The sequence below is a fragment of the Ursus maritimus genome, unplaced genomic scaffold, assembly GCF_017311325.1.
Source record: "Ursus maritimus isolate PB19 unplaced genomic scaffold, ASM1731132v1 scaffold_24, whole genome shotgun sequence".
NCBI lineage: Eukaryota > Metazoa > Chordata > Mammalia > Carnivora > Ursidae > Ursus > Ursus maritimus.
In genome coordinates, this window is record NW_024424897.1 from 23,356,079 (window position 1) to 23,380,958 (window position 24,880).

The 24,880-nt window shown below is 43.0% G+C and overlaps 1 protein-coding gene across 1 annotated transcript in view; it reads right to left on the minus strand.

The window, feature by feature from the left end:
- The window catches only part of SKAP1 (src kinase associated phosphoprotein 1), a 269,450-nt gene that overhangs the window by 36,151 nt on the left and 208,419 nt on the right, over positions 1–24,880 (minus strand). The window contains exons 5-9 of the mRNA XM_040640750.1: positions 11,513–11,590; positions 10,550–10,633; positions 7,507–7,631; positions 5,085–5,148; positions 2,813–3,004 (exon numbers count right to left, since the gene is read on the minus strand). Coding sequence (XP_040496684.1) covers positions 2,813–3,004; positions 5,085–5,148; positions 7,507–7,631; positions 10,550–10,633; positions 11,513–11,590 — 543 coding nt within the window. The remainder of the gene's footprint in view (positions 1–2,812; positions 3,005–5,084; positions 5,149–7,506; positions 7,632–10,549; positions 10,634–11,512; positions 11,591–24,880) is intronic.

Genomic DNA, 24,880 nt, shown 5'->3' on the forward strand with positions numbered 1-24,880 from the left:
ACATATAGCTGAAAATGTCCAACTGGACTTTCTCAGGTTTGGTTGGTGGAGGTGGGGAACTAGCTATCCCTCAATTTTTCAAGGAGGTAACACTTTTTATTTAAACGCCATGAAATCACTAACAGCCAGCACTTACTGAGTACTCACTGTATGCCAGGGCTCCGTTCTAAGCGCTCTACACACTTCAGTTCTAGGCTTCTCACAGCATCCCTCTACGGCAGGTACTATTGTTATCCCCATTGCACAGGTGGGAAAATCACACACACAGACGGCAAATCACTTGCTCAAGGTCTCACAGCTAACAGGTGGCCGAGCAGGTCCATTCTGACTCAGAGCCAGCACTTTTACCTGCAATACCTCGCTGCCTCTCACATGCTGCCGCTCTCTAGATCTTGTGAGATGGCAGCAGAGGGTAGGCAATGTCAGCTGCCCTCACATTCCCTTTTAATTCCTTCAGGGCTTATACTGTGACATGTGTATAGTGAACAGAAAATTCCAGAAGCAACAAGCTGAGTGCCCTGGGTGGGAAGCTGAGGGATGGAGACTCGGGGCTGAAATATTCTTATCATCATTAAATGCCAATATAGCCCACCTCCAATGCTGTCTCTAAAAACTGGGATGGACAATGCTGAAGAACCTGTTGGCTGGGAACAGTGCTGTCCTTTGGAAACATATAAGCAAGTTAGCTGCAGTTTCCCTAACCTGAAGAAAGAGACCCTGGATCTCCTACAGTGTGGGCTTCCTCACTTTGTGAGGACAGTTGTGAGCACAGAAGTGGCTTTCCTTGGGAAAGCAGACCAGTGTCCATGCCCCCAGAGTCCACTCCAGCATCTCAACTGGAGGCATGCCCTGGGACCCTCGGCAGTGCTGGGATGGCCAAGGGTAGGATTTGAGGAAGCAAGGGAAGGATGGTCGTTAAGAAGACAATCATACATTCATTGACCCATCATCTGGGGTAAGGTGATGGTCTCAAACTCATCTTATTTCCCAAGGCTCCTTCTCTTTCCTGTCCTTTGCTCTGCGCCTCTGAGCATCAGCCCCCTCCTCTCTGGTTCCTCTGAGAACTAAAGCTGGTGCATGAAAAGGCCCTTCTTTGCTCCCCAGAAGCCTGAGTCGTTCAGTGAGGCTTTCCCAGAGCACTCTTCCACAGCTGTAATCCAAAGTGGAGTGTCACCCGGATATTTCCCCCAGCCTGGATGGGAGTGAGTGGAATGTGAGCTCCCTAAGAAGATTCTGGCCAAGTTGGGGAGTACATCTCCTTTTAGGGAGTGTTGTGAATTAGATCCATTTCTGCACCCTGCTGTTGCAATGGAGCAGACTGTGAAAGGGAAGATTCTCAGAGGAGCTGTGTTTTAATGTAGCAATTTGATTCAATTTTCCACTCTATAAAATTACCCATCACTGCTCGTTGCTTTCTAACAGACACCTTCACTCTTAATTTAACAATCCTATCGAATTCTGCCAGGGAAATTGGAAAAATTTATCACCTGTGAAATTTTATTTTCCTTTGGTTGTATCTGTTTTTGTAAAACTTCATTAACGACGATGACTTGCTGAGGAAATTATCATTTTTTTTTAACTTCAGACACAAGAAATGGCTCGACCTCAACCAAGATATCATTTGCATAATAAAACACAACAAAAAGGCTGGGGAAGTTGGGACTGGCAGAAGCTGGGAGTGCTAGGAGAAGAAGCAGACGCTCCCTGGTGTGTGGGGAGGTGGGTGAAGTCCTCAGCAGGAAGGAGACATGGGGCCACAGCCCGGCTCCTTGACTCAGGAAGCAATGATGTGGCTCCCACCCCCACCCCCAAGGGAAGAGCCTCATACAGCATTGACAGGATTGGACCCTCTTCTTAGGAAGTCTTGAAATGCAAGTTGCTTACTGACCCAGCTTTTTGGCAACCAGTCCTGTTTTTAGGGTCCCCAGTGTTAGAGTCACCTTAGTTTCTGAGTTCATCTGGGGTAGAGGTTTAAATTGCTATAAATTTCGGCTTAACTCGAATTTCTCAGCAGAGCACTGAACTCCTGGCAAATTTCCACAGGAGCGATCTTTCTGAACGGACTTGAAGATTCAGCGTTCCTGTGGTCTAACTACCTCACAATTAAAAGGCTCAGGCTCCGGTTTTCCACAGTCTGACCCCCACTGTGCTCTGTGCCGTTCGACAGCTGCTGTTATTCCCACAAGAAGGGGCTACGCGGAAGCAGTGATGACTATACATTTTCTGAGACGCCAGTTATCATGCCTTTGGAAGAGAAGAAATATGTACGTGGGCCTCCTGTAATGGTGGGCAGAGGAAACAGGTTTATGTGTAAGAGGGGCGATTCGATTTGTGGTACCTGAGTTTGGTGCTGATGCGTTGTACGCTCTCAGGGTCTTCTTCGGTTACTGACAAGGTCTGTCAGCACTTCCTTGTATTCCTTTAGACTTTTGATAACCTTCCTCATTTGGAGGAGATTTTATATCACTCTCACATTTACACAGAGAAGAAGTTGAAACTAGAGAGTTTTGATGACCCACCTCAAGATCCAGAGTAAACCCATGAAGGCCAACATGAGTCGTCTTGACTCGACATATGTAATAATAGAGTTACTTCACACGGCCAAGGTGAAAGACACGCCTTGATCAGTTCATCTTGCTCCCAAAGCAAGGGAGAGCTTCTGGACTGGGAGTCATGGAAACTCCACTGAAGCTTCCCTACGTTCTTTTCTTCAGAGATTTGGCTTCTTCTGCAGGTTTCAAACTTATATTCTTCCACCAGGTCAAGAATTTCTGAAACTAGTAGAAGATAACCAGAAGATAACATTTCTCACCTGGTAAGACTTCATAAATATCTTCTTCTGTCTCCTTTGTGGGCTCTTTTAGCCCCATACTCCCAGGCAAGATGACAGGTCTGCCTTGGGAACCGGAATTTGGGGCATCGAAACCATCAATATCATCATACGTCTCTTCCTCTTCCTCTTCTTCCTCCTCCTCTTCACACGGAATGGTTAAGGAGCTCAGATCTGCCAGGGCAGAGATGAGAATGAATCAAGATGGGGAGAAAAAGGAAAGAATAAGGCAGGGAAGGAAAGAGGGAGAAGGAGGAGGGGGGATGAGAATAAAATATGTCAAAAGAAAATGAAACGCTAGGTTAAGTGCTGTTATTTCTAATGTGGGCCTTGGTGCCAGGAAATCTACAGAAAAGGCCAGACTAGCACTGTGTCAGGTTTAAACCATCAACATAAATCCTTCCTTGCAATAAAACTTGATCAGGATGAAGCAGCTCTGAAAAGTAGGAGTGTGCGAATGAGCACATGAGGCTAAGGGATGAGAATAAGGCCAGAAGAGGAAATGCCAGCGCGCCGTGCACTGTTCTCCAAGTAGAGAAAGGGCGAGTGATGGCCTGTGGCTCCCCAGGGTGCACAGAGCCCTGGGAGCAATGGTGGCTCCCGGAGGATAGCCGAACTGTCAGAAGCTCGTCTCCCCTGTGATCTCACTGCAGAATGTCAGACAAGTTTGTGCATAAAGAGAAAAACGGGCAAGAGTGGAAGAAGAGAAAGTGAGATACAGAAAAATATAACAGTCGTGCGAGACCAAATGGAATGGCTGAGCCGCATGGTTCCCATGCCCTTGTGCAACTCTGCAGTCTGGCTGACCTCAAAGTGGGTCATTGCAGAGAGGATGTTGAGCCGTTGTTACAAGCACTGGGAGATTGGTTTTTATTTTAATGGGGAACTGGGAAGGTTCGCTCTCTGATGTTAGTACAGAAGGCTCTCTGAAACCCTTCTGAGGGGCCTCTACAGGATGGGTGAGTGCAGTCAAGGTACTCTGGGGAAGGAATGGATGGAGAGACATCCGACGTTCATTTCAAAACACAATAAAACTGTTTGGCTTGATTAGGCATTTAATAAAGATTTTGCAACCATTTTCATTGGAATTCTGGTGCCACCTCATATGAGGAAGGGATCAAAGACACATTTGTGGCTTAAACCATATGTTATTATTTTGTTCGTTTTAAAATAAAATGGAATGAATAATTTCTTCAATGTGGGATTCTGAAAGTACCACAGGGTACAGCTCAATAAAGCTGCTTTGAGTTTTATTGAGGTTTACACACTTAGGGGTATATTACACGCATAAATCCAAGGCACCTAGATGAGAGTGTACCCTGTAGTCTTGCCATCAATGTTCATGTCTGCCTAGTTCCAGTCTATTATACGTGACGCTCTTGGTAGATGCAATAGTTTGTTTTTGTGATAGCAAAGGCATAAACTGAGTAAAATAGGCAATTCTTGTAATTAAAGCTCCGGTGCTTCCTTCTTTTTATCCACAATAAAATCTTATAGCAGAATAAAAAAAAGGAGATGAAAAGGCTTGGTGTTTTTCGGCTGGCGTGCTTCTCCCTAGGTCTTGGGCCATGTGCAACGTGGGCGTTTCTGCCTCTCCGCGGCGGCAGGGTCCTGCCACGATGCTCTATCATGGGTTATCTGCTGCCAAGTGACAGACTCAGGTTGGCTGTTTTTACCTGCCAGGCCACTCCCAGATAAGCCTTCCTGGGCCACTGTCACTGCTCTGCCTGCAAGCTGGCCAGCAGAGGGTACTCTAAGAGCGGTCATTTAACATCTTCAAGCAGGACTCTTCCCATCCCAAAGCAAGGGACATTTTATTGTGGTTTGGGAAAGAACAGTTTGCTTTTAATGTCCATGTTGATGAAGGCCACCTTGATAAGTATAGGTTTCTCCTTCCTGCTAAGTTTCAAACAAGAAGATTTGGGGCCTAAATTGCATCTATGTGACTTCACATTTGATATCATGAATTTCCTTTCCAGAATATAAGGGGTTGGGAGACACCTGATTGAGCAGAGCTGGTTTTCAGAAGCTCCTTCTCTAGTGATTGCAAATACTACAGAGGTCATCTCTAGGTTGATGGCTTCTTTACCTTTGGATTCATACATGGTACTATTTGTTGCTATAATATAAGGGACAGTAGAAGGGAGAATGCACAGAAAAGAAAATACAGATTGAAGCCTGTGGATTATATTAACGTAATATAACTTCAACTGCAAATCCACGTAAGTATTGTTTCTGTAATAATGATACTTACCCTTTAACAAGAAACTTATTTGATCCACCCAGTCTCTGGCTTCGGCTGGATTAGAAGCTGTAAACTAGAGAAAAATTAGTGAATTAATTTATCACCTTTATGAATTCATAAAATTTCCATGAATCCTATAGGGAGGTTCAAAGAGAAGAGCCTTGTGAATCAAGCTGTAGAGTCAGGTTGAAAGCTAGGATTCTCTGTCTACTTAATATTTAGAAAAAAGATCAAAAGATCAAAATCTTACTCAAGGTGATACTTCCCTTCATAATTCTGTATAATTCTGTATACCCAATGTTGACTACTAATTGAGTCCAGACCTTCATGTTCAATTATCCATGCATTCATCAGGCATTTTTTTGAGAAAAGCTTACGGGGAAAAAAAAAAAAGCAAACCCAAACTCCTGACTTTAAAGAACAATGTATCAGTTATGGAGACAAGATACACACTTGAAATGGGAACCTACAAAGTAGGCGATCTGAGAATAGTCGGATGCTGAGAGAACACAGGAGCACTTCCTGTTGCCCGGAATAAAGACAGGGAAGCTGGTGCAGGTAATACTGTTTTGGTTGGATTTTAAAAGAGTTGGTGGAAACTGCCTGGTGGCGAGAACCATGTGCAGATGATTAGGAATGAGATCGCTGTGCGTGGGGGAAGGTAGGCTGATCAACTTGATGGGAGAACAGTAACAGGTGAGGCGGGAGTGTTGCGGGTCAGGGAGGAATTGGTGAAGGGGCTCTGAGTACCAGGAGTTCAGACTTAAAATGTAGGCAGTAGGAAACCACTGTAAATTCTAGCAAAAGGTGTGGGAGATTCTTGCAAGAGTTGTGGGTAGGAGAGATTAGAAAAGGGAGAAATTGGAGACAGAAGACCAACCAGAAGGCTACTTCAGTGGCCCTCTGGGGGAAGTGGTTGGGACAACTATTGTGATGGCTGTGGGAATAAGTAAGAAGGGGAAGATCCAAAGGATATCATAGAGGAAGAATCCACGGACCATGATAATGACTTGGATTCAATGGGCCAAAGAAAAGAAGTAAACAAACTCCCCATTCTGATTCACAAAACCAGCCAGTCAAGCATCAAGACTTAGTGACTTTTTATTTTAAATGAATCAACTTGAAATGACTGTTCTTGAAAAACATTTTTATTATCTGGCCATTACGGTAAGATAAAGGTATGTGCCTTATAAGAAACTTAGATTCCTGCTTAATACTTATTAATAGACATTGTCATTCTTGATTTCTTAAAAATTCATTTCCATAAGAAATGTCTAAGGAAATTGATTTAGACTTGTCATACAAATTTTTATCTTGAGAAGGCACCATCAATATTGAATAATAAAAGTAACTTAGATACATGCCCAGTGCATACATCTGTTATATCTATATCTATATCTATATCTATATCTATATCTATGAAGGACTCTCTAGAAAAGTTTAGTTTAAATAAAAAAAAAACGTTTTTTTTGAAATTCCGTATTGAAGACCTACGTCGTTTTATCAAAACGAGGTTTAAGGTACCCTAGAAACATAAAAGGATGAGTACAGGGAAGCATTTGAAGAGTCGAAGGGTTGCTCAAGTGGTTAATATTAACCTTATCACGTCTTTTCTCTTTTTCATAAGTTAGCTAAAATTTTTCCAAATTGTTTTAGTAAAACTGTGATAAGATAAAAACGGCCAACAAGCAGGAAACAATATTTGTGTGTGTACATATATATACATATATATGTGTATGTATTTACACACACACACGTAAAAATATACTTTCAGAGAAAATCATGACATTCCCATAGTCGGAATTTTTGTAAAATTGCTTTAGTTAATTAATGCCTTACTTATTATATTACCTACTGTATTATGTTAAAATATATAAAAATGAACACAGTGAAGAATAAGCCTTTCCCACCCTAACCCAGGTACTCTAGGCCCTCCAGGTGTCATTGTTACTACTCACTAATTGTTGTCACCAATGTTTCTACACACAGGAAGATTATTTTGGATAGCAAGACGAATATGGGGAAATAACTTATTTTTCATTCTACAGTCAGATTTTTCTTTTTCTGGGTTTCATGGAAGGAAGTAAAGATAGTTAAAAAAAATAAAGAGAATGGGAATTGAAGGTGTGAAATCAGAGATGACGAGTAAGGAACTGGATTGTGTGCTCTAATAGACAAGACTCTTACTCTTGGAGTGAGACCGGGAAGGCGTGCCAACCAAAGGCAGTATCTAGGATGAGAGTGACGGTAGAGAGGAGGAAGGAGGGCATCACGTAGCAAAGGTGGAGACATGTCAAGAAAGAAGGTCCTGGTCAGAAATGAGCAGGTGACAGAGAAAGGACTGAACCCAGCACAGCACCCCCAGCTCACATGCAGCATGAAACGAAACCACAGCACAAACGAAGATCATCATCTCCTCGGCTCGTCCTACCTCATAGCTGCGCCTATCCTGGGAGGTCAGTTCAAAGCAGGATTCTTTCTTGGAATCTTTTCGCAGGTAGGGGGCCATCCGTACACTGTAGCCCTTAATGAGAAAGGTCCCTTTGGGCTGCTTGCCTGCAAGACAGGAAAGCTCCCTGTATCCCTAGAGAGATGCAACCGCCAAGGGAAGGCACCTTCTCTGGAATGTAAAATAAAAGCATGGAAACAGCTGTTACATCCCCGAGGAACCCCAACAGTCAAGGAAAGGTTATGAAGGAAGCTTAAGAAGAGGCTACTGTGACAGTGAGGCAGAGATCACTGCCAAGCTAGGGAAATGCAACATGAAAGGTTATTTTGCCAAAAGAGTACAACAGAGACAGAGAATTTATTAGAATGTTAAGAGATCTATAATAACAGAAGGAAGGAATTATTACAGCAGGGAGAGTATGGCGGTGAACGTGAGGCTCGTGAAGGCTATTAGAGAACGGTAGCATATTATTATCAGGGCCGGCAGAGCTCACATTTGAGGGGAGGGACAGCAGCGCAGGGGGCGTGATGAGTTCCCGGGATCTCTTCCTCTGTCCTATGTAGCATTTGGGCTAGACTGCTCTCCCCCTCCTGCTGGTCAGGTGGGAATTGGTGCTAGAGGGAGAATAATTAAAACTCGGTATTTTATCCCCCTTCCCAGAGTTCAAACTGGGAAGTAGCAGGGTACTGTGAATTATCATTGGGCGATGAAGAAGGAGGAACAGGACTAAGGGAAGGAAAGGAGAGACCACTCTGCCTGTCACTCCCTTTTTTAAAAAAATAAACTATTAGGAAGGGGAAAAGAGGGGCTGGTTCCCAATAATTTTGTGTCCTCCTGGTGTGGTTTAGGCACAGCATACAGAGGAGAGGAACCACAGTGTATGGGTGATGATTTGTGTCCTGCTATGTGCAATGCATTGCTTAATACGTGTTTTTGAGGATGATGATGATAAGGTGGCAGTGTGATGACAATATTAGGAAAAGAAAAAGACTCTATCCTTACCTGGTTGAGCTAAAAGAAATACACAAACACTCTATACTTGCTAAGAAAAATGTCTTGGGCACAATAAGAAGTAACTGGCGAGAAGGGAGCCATGCAACAGTGCTTTCTGACACCAGAATCTTTTTTGTTAAAGTATCTCTCCTTGTTCTAACTGGCCACTAAAATGTTTTGTTGTTTCTTTGGTCACCAGGTTTTATTTCACCCTGACGGCAAAATGGTCCATAAAAGTCTCCAAGTCTCTCCCTCTCCCACTCTCTCACCTTGAGTAGAGTGGATTCTGAATGAATGCGCGTGATGCCTGGCTTTATATTCAGATATGCCAACCACTTATTTAAATGCAAGGGAAACAAGGAACATTTTTACAATGATATAAATGTTATATGAGTTTGAAGGTTTAAAATAAGAAAATAGCACCTGGCTGGCTCATACACCTAGAATTCAGGGAGGAACTTGTGTTTGCTGGGCTGGAGAGGGGTCTGCGGGTTGGACGGAAGCTGGCGATGGTTTTGGGCTTTGCGGCTATGATTGCCAAGTAGGGCTTCACGCTTCACCCCCTAGATGGGAAAGTCTCTGAGGAATATAAGAGGGTGAACCCAAGATGAAGTCAGTGATACCTGTGGTAGGCAGAACGGCAGGGTGAGCCAACTGCCATGAAGCCCAAGGGCAAATCTTAAGGATGCCACGTCATTTAGCAAAGCTGCAATTCTTTCTGCTACCTTAATACCAGAGGTACGGGACATCCAAAGGCAATTGGGTAGAAATCTGATTATTCCCTGGAACTAGATATCTAAGCATTGGGAGATGCATAATCCTGGGAAGGCAGGAAGAGGGGAGAAATAGGGAATGACTGGAAGGAAAAAGAAGGGTTTACTCAAAATCACTGGCCTCTGTGCCAAGGTGGCAGAGCCCAAGGGAAGCCACCCCCCCCCGAACTGATGCGTTGCTTTTCTTTATTTCTCTCTTCATAGAATTATTCCTGGGGCTAATTAGAGTCTGCAGGAGGGTACCCCTCTTTGGAAGTTTGTGTTCACTAGCGATGATAATTGTTAACTTGTATTTAGCTGTAGCTCCCTCCAATTTGTGCTTATATCCTGTTCCTTCTCACGAACTTAGCGACTGTGTTAAGCATGGATGGGAGGTCTTCTAGGGATAGCATGTGAGGGTTGTGCTTGATTGACTCAGTGGTGGCTCATTAGGAAGCTGCCTCTGGCCTGAGTCAACACTTCACTGCTGTTGCCATCTGGCTGGAGGGTGTCTCTTGGGCACAGCCACCATTTGGGTCTCAACACTCCATGACTCTAGGCATATCCACTGGACTACGTCCCAGTATTCAGTAGGATAAAGTTGAGAGCATATTCTTAGAGAGTTGGGACCCAAGGGTTTTATTTCTGGGCTGTTGGTAAGCTGTTCAAATCCTTCTCAGATTTCCCCCCAATATTTTAACTGTATTTTTAACGTCTATAAAGAGTTTGAGGTTCTTTAAAAAAAAAAAAAAAAGAATGCCAAAGTGTTCAACCTTGATAGTATTATGTTATTAGTCATAATAAAAGATAACCTTTTTTAACATTTTATTTTATTTTTTAAAGATATATTTATTTGAGAGAGAGAGAGCATGCGTGCATGTGAGTGGGGGAGGGGCAGAGGGAGAGAACTTTTAAGCAGACTCCCTGCTGAATGCAGACCACCTCCCCCCCCACCGCCCCCCCTCCCCCCGACCTGGGGCTTGATCCCATGACCTGAGCCTAAGCCAAGAGTCAGCCGCTTAACTGACTGAGCCACCCAGGCGCCCCCAAAGATAACCTTTTGATATGCTGACCACACGACCCTAATGTTTAAAGGGGAAATAATTTCTAAATTGGCGTCTGAGTTTTTGGTATTACTTACCCAAGCCTCTTTCTTTCCCAAGCATGTCCCTTTATGGGTGTTAGTTAAAGACTGCTATCTTGAGATCTAAGTGCTTGAGAATTTACGAAGTACTTGCATCCAGGAGTGAGACGCTGCTGTGCAAATGGAGAACACTTACTTTTCTCATTAGCATAGTAGTAGAAGAAGCCTCTGCTGACAACACACCACCGCTTCTGCCACTCTGATCCAAAGAAACTATGATCTAGACAGAACAGCAGTAAGGGACATAAATTCAGGTAACTACAACCACGGACGAGTCTGTAAAGTCCAACACACAGTCCAGTGTGTTATTGTTTTATTTCCTCGGTTAATGGACTGTAAAGCCCTCCCTTTCACTCCCGCAGGCTATCCCACATTGAGTCAGAGTCCAGAGGGCTCGCTCAGTTAAAGGTCCAAATTCTAAACAGGGTTTGCCTGTTCTGACCCCTCACGGCTGTCCTGCTATTTATCTTCCTTTACAGCTTTCAGGTTCTGATCTCATCCGGCACTTTTCAAATTCTCTATGATACTTCCATGTGGTGCCTTTTAGTAAACCAAGCTGATGCTCCAGGCCACGGGCACGAGAAAGGCTTTCGTTGTACTAAGGCCATTTGCCTTTCGAGTGTTAAACCTGGGACCCTGGGCTTGGTTAGGGTAGCAGTATCTATTTTAATCCAGTGAGGGACAGGTCGAGAGTTGGGCTTCTCTGAAATGTGAAACTGGGCTGCTTCACACAGGATGTAAAATGAAACTCTTGGCAACATAGTTTTACCCTGTGGGAGCACACGGAGAGATGGGAACAAGAATCTCATCACTCATTCATTCAACAGGTGTTTACTAAGCACCTGTTGTGTACCAGGTGAGCAAAGCAGAACTGGTTCCTATCCTGATGAAACTCACAATCGCCTGAAGATTTGGGGGCACCTCTCTTCGGCCTATACACAAACACCAGACTTCTTTTCCTCTCCTGCCTTCCTTTTGGCCTTCCCCCTCCTGAGCACAGAATTGGGCATAGAAAAATCACCTGCCATGTTAGCCCTCTTTTTTCCTCATTTCCCTTCCCTTCTTGGAATGTTCTGAGTCCTGTGGGTCTGGTCAGTACCTTTGCTTTTCTTCTCCAAGTATCCTTGCTTGATGACGTTATCAAGGTCTTGAGCTCCTCTTATGATGTCTTCCACTCCTAAAAGGAACAACAGCAGAGTGCTTTGTTGAAACCTGACAGAATTTCCATTTATTTAGGCTCCTTTAGATAATCCACATTCATTAAGGGGGTGCAGAAGGACAGTTGCTTAAACACAGCACAAAATAAAACAATTTTTATACGATTGGGGGGAAAAAGTAAATTTTCTTTCTTCCTAACTATAATGCTAAAATCACTTATAATGATCGAAACGTACATTAGTTTGTGCAAGGGGAAGTAGCCTAACTATGTACTGATTGGCAAGAAAAGGACTCCAGAGAATTAAGAATTTGCTGTGGATATAAGCTCCAAATTGGATAATCCACATCAAGATAATCAAAAGTCAAATGAATAGCTACCAGCAGAGAGAGGCTTAGTGAGTGGCAGAGTTCACCATAAATGCAGCCACCTCCGTGACAGCAATAAACACACACTCACTTGCAAAAAAAAAAAAAAAAAAAGAAAAAGAAAAAGAAAAGAAACAACAACAAAACAGAAAGCCACCTCGTGAACATAAATTTTATTAAGTTTGCACAAAGAAGGACTATGCAAGATGAACTGGCAGTAAGTACCATACCCTGGTTTTGTCCAAGTTATGGGGAAGAGTCTAAGAATGGTTGAAGCCTTTACCAAGAGAAGACTCTGGAACTGGCATTGGACTTTGAATGTAGGCTGCTAACGTCCTTGACTTGCAATTAGCCTCGTTAGATATAAATTTATTGAGAAGTAAAGATGCTCATCCACCTTTTGCTACTGGGGTTTACACGTACTTTACAGAAGGGGGGGTGGTAAAGGGCAAAAGAGAAGGAGCTGACTCCTCAAAAAATAAAGTGAAACAAGAACAGCAACAACAAAACACTAAAAACATACAAGTCCAGGGACGCCTGGGTAGCTCAGTTGGTTAAGCGTTTGCCTTCGGGGTCAGGTCATGATCCCAGGGTCCCATATGGGCTCCTTGCTCAGCGGGGAGCCTGTTTCTTCCTCTGCCTGCCGTTCCACCTGCTTGTGCTCTCTCCCCTTCTGACAAATAAATAAAATCTCAAAAAAATTTATAAAAAATACAAGTCCATATTTCTTTTTTTAAAGCTTATTATTATTTTTTGGAATCTCTATACCCAACATGGGGCTCGAACTCATGACCCCGAGATCAAGAGTTGCGTGCTCTTCCAACAGAGCCAGCCAGGGGCCCCCAAGTCCATATTTCTTAATTAGGAGAAATAAAGGGAGTGGCTTAGCAGAATCCTAATGTTTATTCTTTTTAGTCTCCAAAACCAAAGCTTCTTTGGTTTCCCTTAATAGATTTAGAAATCAACACAAAATGCAAATCAAATTAAGGCACAACCCCATACGATACAGTATCTTGAGACTTTTGGGGGCAATAATTGTTTTTTTTCAATTGCACAATTTTTTTTGAAATTTACAATAACTAAGACTTAATTCAGGGGTGGCCATGAGCTGGCACTTCTTGTTTAAACTATTTCTTGTTTAAAAATAACATTTTTAAACAGTTTAAAATGCAACTAAGATTTTCCCTTTTGCGTCTAAGTGGTTGCGAACTTAGTTTTAAACATAGAGATCCGAAGAGTTTTTCTTTTTTAGTGTGTCAAAGTGCCTGATTCTTTTTTTTTTTTTTTAAAGATTTTATTTATGTATTCGACAGAGATAGAGACAGTCAGCGAGAAAGGGAACACAAGCAGGGAGAGTGGGAGAGGAAGAAGCAGGCTCATAGCAGAGGAGCCTGATGTGGGGCTCGATCTCACAACGCCGGGATCACGCCCTGAGCCGAAGGCAGACGCTTAACCGCTGTGCCACCCAGGCGCCCCAAAGTGCCTGATTCTTTCTATTTGTCCTTACTGTCAACTTTCTTGTTCATGGACTATGTTCATTTGTGTGTTGGCCGCTATAAATCCTCCCAGATGGGTCTCAGGGTGCACACGTGAGATGAGGAGCAGCAAAGGGAAGTTCATTTGTCTAGGATCCTTTCATTTCTCCTACCCCTCTGAAAATTCTAATACTTCTCTGAAAATGCTCTCCAAGAAAACAGAAACTGAACCACTGAGGCTGGAGTGGCCGGGTCGAGGACCTGGCATGGCTCAGAAGGAAGGCCCTTTTGCAGGAGACCCCATCTTCTCTGCAGCACTGCCAAAAATTGCTCCTAGAGCCCTAAAAATTCAATGAAAGACAGAGGGGATGAGAAAAACAGGATCTCCTAAGCTTGGAGGATCCATCTCATCTTCCAGTTTTTTTTTTTTTCTTTTTCTTTTCCTTTTTTAAGGTCTTGTTAAACTTAGAGACATAGCTTCTTGTTAAAGATGCCGAGAGTCTGAATCATAAAAGACATGTTAAACGTTCTATTAGAATTCAAACCTCCTTTTTTAATGCAAATCTAAATGCCATTTTATGGAACATCTATAATTATGAAAATGGGAAGACATTGCCTCGTGTGCAGGGAGAGTCTGTGAGTATGAATATTACATTAATGTGCCCACACCAGCTCACTGATCCTGCTGGCAGGAGCATAAAAAATGCTTGAGTGAAACTTTTATTTAGATGTTAAGACTCCAGGCCCCAGCGGGGTGACAGAGACAGTCCCTGCGAGTTGCCATCAGAGAGAGAGCTTGAATTGAATTACCCAGGGGGGAAGGAAGTAGTGATGAGCACTGCATCGCTTATTTAATTTCATTTACTTTCAGTACATTATCAGCATGAGGCTTTTCTCTCCCCACCAACCGAAACCCAAGAAAGCCACCACCAAGAAAACAAAGACACAATGCTGCAGAGATGTTTGAACTCTGAGTCACTGATTCTAGGAGACGAGGGTCAGCATCATCACCACCTCCTCTCCCGAAGAGTCACACTTAGTTTGCTAAAACTGGGCAGGGAATGAGTTGCTGAATTTACTCTCTTGGTCATTCACCAACAGATTCTGAAGGGTACCAGAGCTAAAAATGTGGTATTTTAAGGTACTGCGGTTTTAGCGAGATGTGTTATGTTGCTTTCTTAGTAGAAGGAATCGGTACTGATGAGTTCTCTTGCCTAGTTTCCCCTATGGGAAGTGGACAAAACGGGATGATAGGTAAAGTTTGAAATGGCTATGGAGAAAAGTTAGGAAATAGAATCAGATCAATCTCAATTCTAGTGATTGTCTTCTGTGTACAAGGCACTGTGTGGTGAGTACAATAACAGAATTGTTCTCAGTGTACGTTTTCACCGAGCTCAATTTCATTAGCTCCATGATCTATCAGATAAATCCAGACAACCAAGATGGGAAGCCATCATGGCCATTGAGCTGTCTCCTCTTTCGGTGTCAGCTCAGTGTCCTACTGATCAAGAACCAGTGATCTTGAGGATGCACAACGTTAGCCATGGTCCTGGGGTGATGAGGCAGGCGGAGTCTTGTATGCCTGAATCCACACCTCCTGGCAAGTGAACGGATCTGCAGAGCCACTTAATGCCTAATAGAAAGTATGTAAATGCTTTGCAGGATGATAATAAAAATAGGAAGAAGCCGCAAATAATTGCATGAGTTGCTGTTTTAAGGCAAAAACATTTATATTCAAGGATACAATTTTTAAAATCAAGGCTTTTCGTCCATTTCTTGAAAAAAAGATATCACCATCTTAATGAAAAAATAGAAATGATTTAGATTTATTGGGAATAAATGGCCTTCTTGGATAAACCTAAGGGTGTATCACATTGTATCAGCACAAAACAGAATTACATTCGTGTCATAATCTCTCTCTACCACAGCACTTAACTGAATCTCCCAGAATAGCCCATGTAAAGAAAAGATTCACTTAGCTGAAGGATGTGGGGCCATAAAGATAAGATCAGTAGAGAAGTGTTACCTAGAAGTGATGGCCACCCAACTTTCATGGCAGATGAAGATAAAAGAAATTCTCAGACATCCTTCTCTCCTCATCCCGATGCCTTTAAGCCCTTGTATCCCACCCACACCCAGCTCTGCAGTAAAAAACGACAGAGTAGGATTCCATCTCTCAGCGCTAAACATGACTCCTCGGTTAGCTCTGCACTGCAACGACAATGGGGACGCTTTAGAGTGTGATGCATTTCCATAAAGCAGTCAATAAAAAAGACACGGGAGCTTATGTGAGTCACGGCCTATTTAATCAGCTGCGTTCTAGCCCACTGAGAAAAGAGAATTGGAGAAATCCCTTGGCAACACCACAGCACAAGGCTAACGGCACAAGAGGACACACAATTTCACTGCAAAAAGGCTGCTTCCCCTGCAGAACCAACCAGGTGCCCATGAACGTTCACGACAGGCAGCTGGCTTGGTTTCTTGCTAAACCAACCTGAAATGAAAAGCAATGATTTTTTTAAAAACATCTTTTGTTCACCCTCCCCCCAACCTGTCCCTTAAACTGTGGCTGTCTCCCATCCTCCCCTTTCCTTTCAATTCAAGTCCTTTTCAATTGTTTGCAAAAGGGACCAAACTCCAGCCTAGACACTGGTACCAGCGTGAATTTCAGGCAGGGTGAAGTTTACCAGTCCCTCCACTGAAGTACCTGTGACAAGAGCCCTGGGGTGTTGGGGGGATGAGGGTGGAGAAAATTGAATATTTGAAGGCTGAGGATGGTGAAGCACCATCTGCAATTCCAGTTCACTCATAAGTTGCTGGCACATGTGCATTTGTAGACAAGTGACAAACACATACTTCACAATGCCTCAAACGTACACAGGGAAGAGAGTATTGCAGGGAGGGTTGGGGAGGGTAGTATTCTCCTGTCTGGTGGTCGCTGGTCCTCAATCTCCTTTGTATTTGGCTTCTGTGGGCTTTGTATCCGTGGCCTTCTTTCCTAAGCTCCTTACAGTTTTTCCTTAGCTTCTTGCATTTCTGAGTGGCTCTTTGCTTTTTCTTCATTTTTCAGGCACCAGTCAGCGACAGTCAGTTTGAGGTGTCCAGCTGACAGTGTTCAACTTCTGAGCATGATGCTAACAGGGAAGTTGGTTTCCATGACTCTTCCTCTGTTAGTCTCTTGGGACAGGCTTCTATAATTCTCTAACTTCTGTGGTTCTAATCAATACCCACCCAAGTTTACACTTGTTCCTCCACTTTTCTGTCCTTTTGCTTCACTTATTAAGGAATTAACACCAACACATATAACACATGTCAGGTGAAAAATTCTAAATCATGAATAGTCATAGACTTAGGATCTGAAAGTTTCAGAGATACAGAGACCACTTGGACAGTGTTAATTTCGTGGAGGAATATACCTGATAGCAGATGAAGGGAAGGGAGTGAACACTACGGACTTGGTCAAGTTTTTCAACAAGCTGTGGTGGAAGAAGCCAGAAAACAAAATGAGGACAGCTGGAGCTAGACTGGGGAGGTTGGGAAAGGGAAGAAATCACACATCTACAGTTGGCAATCCCACACAGGAGACAACATTCAAGAGATCTTGAGGGACTCTTCTTGGCCCGCCAACTTTTTAAAGTCTTTAAAAAATAAAAACCTGTTAATCCAGGTAAAAGGCCAGACAGTGTAAAAATCTGTGGAAGAAACTGTTTTATACTGAGGATAAAGAAAATTCATGAGAGATTCTAGGTCAATGAGGAGTACTAAGAAAAAAAGCAGAGAACTGATGAACAAAATAATTAACACGAATACGTTTTAGTAAAAATGAAAAGAACTAATACATTTTAATCTGCATTAAAAGAGATTTATTGATTGGTTTGAGAGAGAGAGAGAGAGAGAGCAAGCAGGGGGAGGGGCAGAGGGAGAGAGAGACGGGCAGACTCCTCTCTGACTGCAGAGCCTGACATGGGGCTTGAGCTCAGGAACCTGAGATCATGCCCTGAGTTGAAATCAAGAGTTTGACGCCTGGGTGGGGCGCCTGGGTGGCTCAGTTGTTAAGCATCTGCCTTCGGCTCAGGGCGTGATCCCGGAGTTCTGGGATCGAGCCCCACATCAGGCTCCTCTGCTGGGAGCCTGCTTCTTCCTCTCCCACTCCCCCTGCTTGCGTTCCCTCTCTTGCTGGCTGTCTCTCTGTCAAATAAATAAATAAAATCTTAAAAAAAAAAAAAAGAGTTGGATGCTTAACCGACTGAGCCACCCAGGATTCCCTTAATCTGCATTTTATAAACATGTTTACATCTCATTTGAGTTTCACAGCAGCCCTATGAAGTATGTATTATTATCAGCTCCACTTTAAAGATCAGGAAACTGAGGCTCGGTGAGATTGGCGGACTTGCTGGAGGCTGTTCAGCTGGAGCAGCCCATGCACTTTCCACCATCCTGAGCCTGAGCCTGAGTTGAGGAGACACACTCAGAAGTGGCTGGAAAGACAGGGTGTTCCCATCTCACGTTCCCACAAAAGGAGACCCATTTAAGTAGGGGGAAGAAACAGACGCAGTGCGTGGTTATTCTAGTCGTTGATGTCAAAAAATTATTTAAAGATACTATATTTCTTATGTACTTTTTAAGGTGCTGGCTGACTAATCTGTGGAATTGCTTTCCAAGGCAGGTCTGTGTAAAGTGTAAGAAGTCAACAGATATACAGGACACAGAACAGTGAAAGAACATATGAGGATGTGAGAAAAGGATACGCAGGTGAAGAAAATGCAGGAGGAAGCAACCCAGAGCTCTCACAAATGGTGCTTGGTCACCAAGGTTTGGAAGATGTCTTCTGACGCAAGAATGGTATCTAGAAGAATGAAGCCCTGCTTCAGTGTAGGGCTGTGCAGGAATCTTGAACATGGTTCGTTTACTCTTTAAGGAAGAGGACTTGGTTTAAAAAGGAAGAATATTTTTGGGGTGCCTGAGTGGCTTAGTCAGTTAAGCATCTGACTCATGTGGTGATCTTGGGGTCATGAGATCGAGCCCTGTGTCAGCTCTACACTGAGCATGGAGTCTGCTTGGGATTCTCTCCCTCTCCAATTCCCACCCTTGCTCATGCTCTCTTTGTCAAAAGAGAAAGAAGATTTTTAAGCCAAATATCCAAAATTGGTTTCTTTTCACAAAATGTTCCATCAATAATGCCAAGCTACAAGGTAACATACAGAAACCATGAATATTCATGGAGGATGAAGAACCGTCTTCTTCTTACAAAGAGGGTCCACACTAATTGTCTAAGAGGCCTGTGGTCTTAGGGGCTGCTCCTCTCCCACATCTTCACTTTCAGTGGAATTTTACTTGTAAGAAGTGAAAATATTAGAAAAAAACCCTTCCAACTTCAACACACTATTTCTAGCATCTAAATAGATGGTAATAATGATCAGCAACAATCTTCTAGGTGTAAATATTTCACTTTAAAGAATGACTAACTCAGTATAATAATCCACTGATTCTCAATCATGGCATCATGACACATGGGTGTTTTTGATCAGTTGAAGGTGTTCATCTAAAGGGCAGAGATTTCGAATAATTTACTTTTAGAATAAGAATGGATTCAAAGTTTTTCCTAATCATATCATTCATCTGCATTCTGATAGGCTTTCTTAAGGGAATACGTCAATGAAAAATAATTTATAGTGTATCTTACTTATGCTACAGTCTATGTTATGAAACACATCAGATGCACTATTATAATTGTGGCAATCAAGAATTCCCCCAACACTTTATGTCCTTGAAAAAATCGGTGTTTCTTCAAAATTGTGGGTGTTCCGTGGCAGTGGGTTGAGCGTATAAATGTTGGTGGACATGTGATACCGTGGGGAAAAAAACCAAGAATTCACGTGATCTCCACACAAACTGTTTAAACCCAGAAAGGGTTTTCTTTTTCTTTTCTTTTCTTTTTTTTTTAAAGATTTTATTTATTTATTTGACAGAGAGAGAGATAGCCAGTGAGAGAGGGAGCACAAGCAGGGGGAGTGGGAGAGGAAGAAGCAGGCTCCTAGCGGAGGAGCCTGATGTGGGGCTCGATCCCAGGACCCCGGGATCACGCCCTGAGCTGAAGGCAGACGCTTAATGACTGAGCAACCCAGGCGCCCCCAGAAAGGGTTTTCTATTGTGTCTTCTGATTTTATTAATTATGTGTATCTGTAACCCAGCACCCTCAGCTTTATTTTTATCTGAGGAATCCATCCTTAATATAGAACCACAAAGATCCAAACTACCCGAAGTCTCTTTAGCAGCCAAACCACAGTCAGTAGCAACTGTGCAGAGTTAGAATCCGGGTACAAATCGAGGCAGCAGTGCTCAAGTGGCCCCGTGACTCCAATAAGGAGGCGGGGAGGATGTAAAATGCCAAATTGTCTTTTTACAAACTTGGAAGGATCACTGCATTCCCTCCTTGTCCCGAGGCAGATCACCATTACACATGTGTCACTGGAAGGCATCTCTATAAAGTGAATGACAAAATATCATTTCCAAATCTATTTATTTCCTACTCCCCTGGACCGTAATAAGAACAGAGAGAAAAGGAAAGCAAAAGAAAAGAGACTTGCCTGGGTTTGGAATCACTTTTTTATTGGTTTACCTTCTACCTGTCTACCATACTGTAGCCAGAAATCATTCTTCTGAAACATAGATGTGGTCATGTCACATTCCAGTTTAAAGCTTTTAATGGTTCCTCACTACTTAGAAGATGAAACTCAAACTCTCTAGCGTACGGAAACTTTATTTTGGTCTCGCCTACTTTCCCATTCCATTTCCTTCCATCCCCCACACCTCCTGATACTCCAGGAACAGTCAGTAACAGATAGCCTTCTGGAGCATGCCATGTACTTCATACTGCAGAACTTTGCTCATCTGTTTTTCCTGGTTGGGCGTTCCTCTTTCTCTCTTTCCATTTTCCAAGTAGGGCATGCTCCTTTAAGACTCCGTTCAAACGTCACACCTTCTCTGGATCTATTTTCCCCACATAGAATTATATACTCCCTCTTTTGTGCTCTAATACCATTTTCTCGAGGGCATTATTTTAACCCGGTCTTGGCTCCCAGGGGCCCTGAAACTTTTCTCCAACACTCTCCAATCTTGCCTCTTTGCTTAGGTTTACATTAGACCTTAGTTACTAAGTAAAGCTACTATGAACAAGGAAATCGAAAAGGGGCTACTTCTGGGAAAAGGAATGTAGCCTTGGCTCTAGGTAGAAGACATTAGGGAGGATGGTCTAGAAAGGGGAAGGAGGGTAAAAGTAGATCTTGCATTCAGAGAAGAGACATGACACTGTGTAAGAAACTCAGTGAACAAACATCATAGTACCTGGATCGAAATGGGGGAACAAAGAAGAATCCAATACAGCTGTGCACTTAGTGGGATGGGCATTGTGTGCCCCACAGCTTTCTAGGTAAGGAGAATAAGAATTAGACTGAGGAGCAACTGGAACATGTCAACAGCTGAGACCCATCAGGGCGAGGGTGTACTTTAAGTAATTGTTGAACTGATGTGGGATTAAGAAGGATCCTTCCCCAAAATACACCACAGTAAAGGCTAAGGAGTTTGGTGCTAATTATTTAATTTCTTGAAACCTGAAGAAACGCTGCTGGTGGGAATGCTGGTCCCTTTCATAGAGGGCAATACAATCATTATTCATTGGTTCTTCCCATATCCCCAGGGGCCTAGAACACACAGTAGGTGCCCAGTAAGTGTTTGTTAAGCTGAACTGAAACCACTTCTAGTCTAATGGGATTTGTGGGCTAAGAAGGCAATATGGGAGTGAATATTTGTTAGATAAATCATTTTCACCGAAGCCACAAATGGTAATTTCTGTTCTGCTGTATATTCACAGTTTTAATCTTAAGATTGGTAATATGAGGGGTGCCTGGGTGGCACAGCGGTTAAAGCGTCTGCCTTCGGCTCAGGGCGTGATCCCGGCGTTATGGGATCGAGCCCCACATCAGGCTCCTCCGCTATGAGCCTGCTTCTTTCTCTCCCACTCTCCCTGCTTGTGTTCCCTCTCTCCCTGGCTGTCTCTATCTCTGTCAAATAAATAAATAAAATCTTAAAAAAAAAGATTGGTAATATGAAAAAAGAAAAAAAGAAAGGGTGGGAAGAAAGAAGCTTTAGCCAAGAGAGCAAGGAGGAAGTGGGCAGTGCAGAAGCCAGGATGAATAACAGGACTAAGAATGATAGGAAGAGGGGCAAAGAGAGTTTGGGGGGAAAATTAGGAAAAAAGGCCATGAACTTCAACTGGAGAGAATTACATTCTGAGCTTATTTCACAGCCTTGTTGAGACACCACCTGTCTTCACCTCAGACCTGATCTGTCTTCAGGAGAGCATCAAAGGATGGGATCCTGAGGAAGCCATAAATGGACAACGGACTGAGCCAAAACGCCAACAACTTAACAAATGGATAACCAAATACTTTTCAGAAATAGCTGCGGAAAGCCATTTTTGAGCTATAGACCTTGAGTGGCTGAGAACTTGACCTCTTCTGATAGCATTTCTCTAGTCTTATTCTCCTGTTTCCCTGAAAAAATGGTATTTTTCTCTTTGAACTTCCGCAGGCACATCTGTTCGGCATCCTGTATCCAGATGTCCTATGTGTGTCTGGGCACTTAATGCAGCTGATGGTGAAAGCTGGGGATTAGTGTACCAGCATCCTGGGGTCTCTATTTCAGTTACTCTCCGAACCAAAAGATTTCAAAGAGAAATCAAATGATAATAATTTCGCTTTCTCTGTGTCTCTCTAGTTAAAGACACCCGGATATCATCAGAGCGCTGCATTGAGAAAACTTTTAAAGCAAACAAAGCAGAAAATAAAAAAGAAGACTCAGGAACTAATTATCGTGATTCTCTGGGGGTATTTCAGGGTGGGTGATCTAATGAGAACTCTCACACCCCATCAGGAAGAACTTGATGGGAATGCAATGATCTTAGCATTGTGGCTTTGACCTGGTATGTATCATCCACCATCTACCGGACAAAGCAACACTCCCAAGCCAGACCTCACTCCCTGCTAGCTCCCTGGGTGTCTCTGTGCAGCTGTATGGGATCAGACAGAAAAATGACGACTACGTTAAGGAATCTTTAGGACAAAATTTGCCCCCTTTTCTTTTAAGTTACACATTTGAGGCTTACAACGTTTTTTGAGTCTTCTGTTTCATCTGATAAAACTCAAGCAGGTTTGAAGTAAGTCGAACTTTGTAAGGGATAAAATTAGAGAGGGGAAAATGAGGGTGATGTTTCTAGACCCAAAAGTTTCCAACCAAACCACCAAGTCTGTAATTGCAAAACAAAAACACTAAATCTCAATATCTATTTGCACAGCTCATTAACTGAGGGCTCACACTCAGCAAACAGAGAGGGAAAAAAAAAGAAAAAGAAAAAAGAAAAAAGGAACCTTCAGCACCAAATACATTTGGAAAGTTACTATGGAGACCTGTCCTTCCCTGGATCTAAACTAGACTCTGTCACATTCGGCTAGGCTGCTGTCAGATGCATCCGTCTGTCTGTCTTTATTGCTTATTTAGAAAGTAGCAAATCGGAATGACGCAAAGTGTCTTTTGTCAGACCGAGCGGGAGAGAGAGAACATTCCTTTCCCCACTGAGCATTATGAACATTATGGCAGGCACTCGACCTGCTCTGCTACTGGGACAACATGATTTACAATGTGAAAAGGGAAAACCTAAATCACCAAGTAATGAAAACATTAAAGTTAATGCATCACAAGTGAGGAATTTATTACCATTAACTCCAATAAACAGTTATAAAACACTCGTCCTTTCCTGTCCATGCACAGGGACACAGACACTGGACTTCATTAAGCTCAACTTTCTTTTCTTCCTCACTAGACCAGTCATGTGTGTTTGAACCAACCACCATTTATTGTTAAGTGGACTGGTTCATTTTCCAGGACTGTAGAAAGCTGAAGGCACATCCATTTTGCTTCACGGTGCTTGGTACAGACGGATGAAAAAGCAAAGTTTAGAAGACATGCAGCTCGGTGTTGCTATATAAGTTTATTTAAAAGTCCCTAAAATGTATGTCTGTTAAAAGCAGAGTAGCTNNNNAGAGCAGCCCTTCTCCGAAGCAGGTGGATAAGTAATAATGCCTGGCGAGGAGGGTGGCATATTGGATGCCAATGCACGTCAGGTGTGTTTAGCTGAGTAATTTTTCCCTTGTTATTGTTTGGTTTAACACCTTAGAAGCCTCAGATGGAAACCCATTTCCTTCCAACATTTTTCTCTGTCACAGGGGCATACCAGTCTATTACCTTAAGGTTGTTCATGAACAAAAGAGGCTGCACATATTGGATGGCTAGGGTACACTGGTTACGGATTCATTTGTTTTCGAGGAAGAAAAGAACGAAAGTGTCTTTTTGGAAAGCCAACTGTGGAATTGCCTGTGTGTTACAGACTTGGAGGGGCGGCATGAAATTCAGGCTTCCTGGACCAAATAGCTACGGGGGTAACAGTGGTAATAGTAATACTTTGTTTGGATAGCACTTTATTTAGAGTTTGTTAAATGGTTTCCTTTATGGCACTTCCTTAATTCTGATACAGACAGAAAGGCCTTACCAGTCTAGCCTTCTGAGGCTGAAAATAAGGCTCAGGAAGGGTAAGCGACTTTCTCATAAAAGCTGGAAAGAAGAGTCAAGACACAAACTTGTTTCTGTTTTGTTTTGTTTTTAAGCTCCAAATTTGGAACTTTTTTTTTTGCTACACATTTGCATAATAAATCATGTTATAGTCATAACTATAACATAAAGTCAAGATGAAGACTTTTTTTTAAGATGAAGAATGTTTTGATTCTAGATTTCTCAGTTCAAATTTCATGGTTTTGATGAACCCTCTCTGCTAAGCATGGCTATGGTACCATTACTGCCAGACACAGGGTTGTTAAGCTTTGCCCACTGAGTGGACTTGCTGGGCCTCTCATGGGCCAAACTTGTGGAATGTAGGAAAGAAGGGGCTGGGGGGCTCTGGATGCAGAGTGTGAGCAGCATATCCTATGTTACCAAAGCTAAGATTTCCGTAAGTAAGACCAGCTGCCACAAAGTAGCATGATTTAAGCAGGTAGTAACACTTAAGGGAACTCGTCCCCATCTTGTTTCATCACATATGTTAGCATCTCCATAAGGTACCCTAATGAAAAACTCTTAGCTGGAGAGGTCACAGGGCTCTCCAGTGGTGATAGAGCAAATGTCTTTTCCACTCTCATTCTTTTTTTTTTTTTTTTTAAAGATTTTATTTATTTATGTGACAGAGAGACAGCCAGCGAGAGAGGGAACACAGCAGGGGGAGTGGGAGAGGAAGAAGCAGGCTCACAGCGGAGGAGCCCGATGTGGGACTCGATCCCGGTACGCCGGGATCACGCCCTGAGCCGAAGGCAGACGCCTCAACGACTGCGCCACCCAGGCGTCCCTCCACTCTCATTCTACCA